This window comes from Felis catus, chromosome A2 (assembly GCF_018350175.1).
Source record: "Felis catus isolate Fca126 chromosome A2, F.catus_Fca126_mat1.0, whole genome shotgun sequence".
NCBI lineage: Eukaryota > Metazoa > Chordata > Mammalia > Carnivora > Felidae > Felis > Felis catus.
Genome location: NC_058369.1, coordinates 38,742,472 through 38,747,063, shown reverse-complemented (window position 1 = coordinate 38,747,063; position 4,592 = coordinate 38,742,472). Strand labels below are relative to the sequence as shown.

The window sequence follows — 4,592 nt, the reverse complement described above, 5'->3', positions numbered from 1 at the left end:
GGCCAGGGACTGCTCTGGCGTTCCCTTCCTCTCTCTCTGGTCTGTGGGGTTCTGCTTCCCTCTCCTCTTCCCCATCCAGCCCGGACGCCCTTTACTCTCATCTCCCCGGAACCCGCCCCCCCCCCAGGCCGTGCCCCCCTCCCCCCTTCTTTGCCAATTGCGATTTTTTTTTTTTTTTTTTTTTTTTTTTTTTGCTGCGAGCCTTGTTGTTTACCCAGCAGGTGGATGTGACGTCAGGGACGCACAACAGCAAAAAATAACAACATCTCCCTCCGCGACGTGTTGGCCTCTCTCGCGCGCCTTATTTATTTATTTGTTCCGGGAGGCAGGGGGGGGTGGGGAGGAGCAGGGTGGGCGCCAGCGCCCGTGTGGCCCGGAGAGGGGGCAGCGGCGGCTCGCGCTCTGGGGGTGCCGGGGGGCCTTGGGGGCGCGTGAGGCGGAAAGGGGGCCCTGGCAGGACGCCGGGAGGCGGGCTGGGGAGCGCCCCCGGGCCGGCGCTCCCCGCGCCTCTGCCGCCGCCGCCACTGGCGCTGGCTGGGCTCCGGGAAGCTAGTCCGGAGCGGAGGAATCTATTGTTATTTATTGTGTGGCGGTTGCATGCTGTACTCGCGGCGGCCCGGCCCTCGTCCGGGAGTGCGTGTGTGCGCGCGTGTGTGCGCGAGTGAGTGTGTGCGCGGGGGTGCGCGCGCGGGCGGGAGTGGGCGCGCGCGGGGAAAGGCCCGAAAACACCTTAGTTTGCACCGAGAGACCATTTGCAGCGGGTGAGTTTGTATTTTTCCATTTCTGCTCCACTTTTTCCCAAGCTGCCTCCTGCCTTGTTTCCGCCACTTTAAACAACAACAACAACCAGCACAAAAAAAAAAAAAAAAAAAAGAAAAGAAAAGAAAAAGAAAAAAAGGAAAAAAAAAAACTACTTTCCACCTCCAGGCTCCACGTGCATCTCCCCCCAGCCCTCCCCTCTCAGCCTCTCTCTCCCCCGGGGCCGGGGCCCAGGCTCTCCGGTGGCGGGGGGGGGGGGGGGGGGGAGGGTTTACCGGCCGGCGCGGGGGTTGGGGGCGGGGGCCTCCGGCGGCGGCGCCCGCAAGCTTGGGTCCATTTCCATAAGTCAAATGAGGGTGGGGGGCGGCGGCAGCGGCGGGGAGGCGAGATCTTCTTCCCCTCGGCCCCTTCGCGCCTGGCTTTGCGCTCTGGGCGATCGCTGCGGGAGAGAAATCAATAAGCCCAGGCCGCCTGGCGCAACTTTCGATGTCGGGCGTCGGGATGCCAATCGAGTAGCGAGGCGGGCGCGAGGCCGGGGTCGAGTCTGTGGTGGGAGGGGGCGCGCGCCGGGAGCCTTTGGAGCCCGAAGTTTGGACTTGGAGCAAACTTTTTCCCTTCGCTCTCCGCCAGTGTGTGCCCCCTCGGTGCCCCTGGATTGTAATGACGGGATGCCCTCACCCTGGGGCCCGCGCCTGGGGACATCCTCGGTGCCACACGCGCCTGGCCCCGAACGTGACGGCGGGGACACTCCGCCGCCATCCCCCGGAGCACAGAAAACTCGGACACACATTCGCGCACCCCCACCTAGACACGCACCCTCACACGCCCTCGACCCCGAGAACCCAGCCTCGCCGCGGACAGGCCCGCGACAGCCGTGGCCAGCTCCGCGGGTGGGATGGGAACGGGGTGCGCTGCGGGGAGTCGCCGCATCGGGTCTTCTCCCTTCCACCACAAACACTTTCGGGGTTTACTCTCCTTTGAAGCTTGGGGTACCGGGGGGTTTCCCAAGCCTGGATCTGTCCTGAGACGCGCGGGAGTCGCCGGGTCCCTCTGGCCCGGTCCCGGCAGCCGATGGCTCTCCATCCCTCGCCCGCACTCCGCCTTCCTCCCGAGCTCCCTGCGCTCCATCGCCGTCCCGCTGAGAGGACTCGGCCGAGTCGGTAGCCGGGACTGTGTGCGCTTTGGGTGGGGACGGCGGCGGTGGCGCCGGGGAGCGGAGAGTTTGCCAGTTGCCTCGGGGTCGCGGTCATTCGCTGCCTCCGCCTCCCCTCGCCCCCGCCTCCCGCCCCCCCTCCTCCCCAGATACCGCCGCTCGGAAACTTTGATTCCTTCTCCTTTTTGGCCCTCGGCGAGTCCCCCTCCCCACCTGTTGTGAGCTCCGCCTCGGTCCCCGGAGACTGACGGTGACACACGCGGGCGCCGGGGAGCTCCGCGCCCAGAAACAAAGTCGTATGCCCCCTCCCCAGTGTTTGCTTCGAAATCGCAGCCTGCAGCACCCCCCCCTTTCCCGCGCAGCTCCCGCCCCTGTGAGAATAAGGACTAAATAAACAGTTGTAACTTCAAACCTTGCGCCTGCGATCGTATCCCTTTCCCACCCCCTTCCCCCCTTCCTCCCCCCTCCTTTTTTGTTGTTGCAACTTTGTAAGATCCTGGGGAAGGTGCTGAGACTTCGGCTCGGGCCGATTTCCCGGTCTCGGGATCCTTGCAGGGATTCCCTGAGCCACATCCTCCCTTCTGTCCACCCGCACTCCTGGGTCCTCCTATCCCGCCGTCCTCTCTGTCTTGGTCCCCCAGCCTCATCACTTATCCCACCCCCCTCAGTTTCCCCCAACCTGAGCCAGGAGGACTTGCTGAGGGTCGCCCCGGTTTCTTGTCGACCGCAGAACCCGAAAGTTTGCAAGAGGAAGAGAGCGCACGGAGAGCAAGCGGGCAAGGGGCAGCGGCAGCGGCGCCGGGGACCATGGTGCTGCCGGCGCCTCCTCCGCGGGCGTGAAGGCGGCGCTCCCACTCCCTCCCCGGACTCTGCCGGTAAGTCGAGGCGGCCGCGGGCGCCGGGGCGAGGACGCGGGCGGGGGCAAAAGATACCCTGGAGCCCCCGGGGGCTCTCTGTGCCCAAAGCGCCAGCATGGGCGGCGCGAGCGCAGGGATAAGGCGCCCGGAGCCAGGAATGTGCCCATCCTCAAGCTGGTAGGTGCTTCGAAACACTGGACTTTCTCCTTTTTTTCCCCCCTTTCCTAAATCCGAGATTCTGAAGATCAAAGTTTAGCGTGTAGTGTAAAGTGCTCCGATAAAATATGGTGACATCTCTCGCCCCCCTCTTCTCACCCCACTCCCCTCTTATAACTATTAATTATTTCCAAGTCATTGTGTCCAAATACCCTTGCTGGGCTGATTACAAAGTGTATTGATTTAGCCTGGGCTCATCCTACGCATTCGTTTTAATTCATTTTCCTTTTGCTCGACCAGAAAACCCGAAATGAAACTTATTTCTTCCTCTTCCCAACACCCCGCCTACCCCCTCCTGCCCTCCCTCCCCCCCCCCCCCAGCCCTCATCAGTGAGGCTTGGGCAGAATAATGAAATTAATGTAAACATTTCATTTGGTTGCATTTAAGCGTCTCCAGCCCACCTAGAAGGGGCTCGTGTTGCTCTCCTGTCCGGTCACAGGTATTTTCTAAGTTCGGATTTCCTTTTTTGTTACTGCTTTTTAAAACAGGAATGCTGGAAGGGCATTCTGTATTCCTTTTGGAAGGAGTCTGTACCTTGAAACCATCTACACTTTACCTTTGGTTGTCCGTAGGATTTAGGACTTGCACAATAGCTGAATTGAAAAAAACCTGAAGGATATTTAAGGGCTTTTTCTACCGCTGAAAATATCTTGAAGATTCCTTGCAAAAATTTTACCTTGTATCTCCTTCCCTTCGTTTTTCCATAGTGATAGTCAGTTTGGGGGGAGATGTCTTAACTAGAATTTGAAGAGAAATGGTAAGAGTTCAGGTGTTTTCTGAGTGGGGTTAGCCTGCATAATTGAGACAGGAGTTGCTGTTATTTTTAGTTCCAGAGAGAAATGTATCAAATCTTTTTTAGAATTCCACTGGAGTTTTGATTCTCAAAGTGGAAATACCCATCTCTTTGAGTCCGGGAAAAGAAAATTGGGCTTACAGTTTCAGAGATTTGGAATGGGTTTTTTCTTTCTTTCTGACTTTTCTACTTGAAACATCTCCTCATTAAAGAGCATTAAAAACATAAAAAAGAACTCAACTATTACCACTCAAAAGATGTCAGTTAAATTCTCACTGCAGAGGGAAAAAAAAAAAAAAGGTTTAGCATCTTACCACTGGCTGCATTTTTCCCCCCCTTAGACTTTGGATTAGTCATTGTATGAGAGAGAGAGAAAGCAATCAGGTTTTTTTTTTTTTTTTTTTTTTTTGGAAAAGTAAAGTAAACAGCCTCCAACTGCTGAACCTTGACAACCCAAATTAAGGAAGCAGGAGAGATCAAACAGACCTGCTGCTGGGTTGTTGTCAGGAGCTCTACATGGAGAACCCTGGACTATTCGATCAAGCAGCAAAGCTATATATTCACTAATGCAGAAATGGACCATTGCAAATGCTGATCTTTGTTGTGCGAGCTAAGGCTCACTTGGAAGGAAACACTAACAGCTTTTGAGTTCTTTATGGATGTGGAGTTGCTAAATAAGTTATTTTTCTAATACAGTCTTGTTTGTGAACAACATGCACGCAGAAAGGTATGAAATGAATATTAAGTCTTCCAGAAGCTGCCTTGCTACCCAGACTGTGCAGTGGAATTCTTTTTACCAACATTAGACTCCTA

The 4,592-nt window shown here is 56.5% G+C and overlaps 1 protein-coding gene across 1 annotated transcript; it reads right to left on the bottom strand.

The window, feature by feature from the left end:
- Positions 1-276: 276 nt before the first annotated feature.
- Positions 277-2,936, bottom strand: LOC102900768. Its single transcript, XM_023241872.2, has 4 exons — positions 2,592-2,936; positions 1,576-2,283; positions 1,035-1,198; positions 277-827 (listed from the first exon to the last, which is right to left on the bottom strand). The coding sequence occupies exons 1-3, from the start codon at positions 2,934-2,936 to the stop codon at positions 1,106-1,108; spliced, it is 1,146 nt and encodes a 381-aa protein (XP_023097640.2). The 3' UTR covers positions 277-827; positions 1,035-1,105.
- Between the last annotated feature and the right edge of the window lie 1,656 nt (positions 2,937-4,592).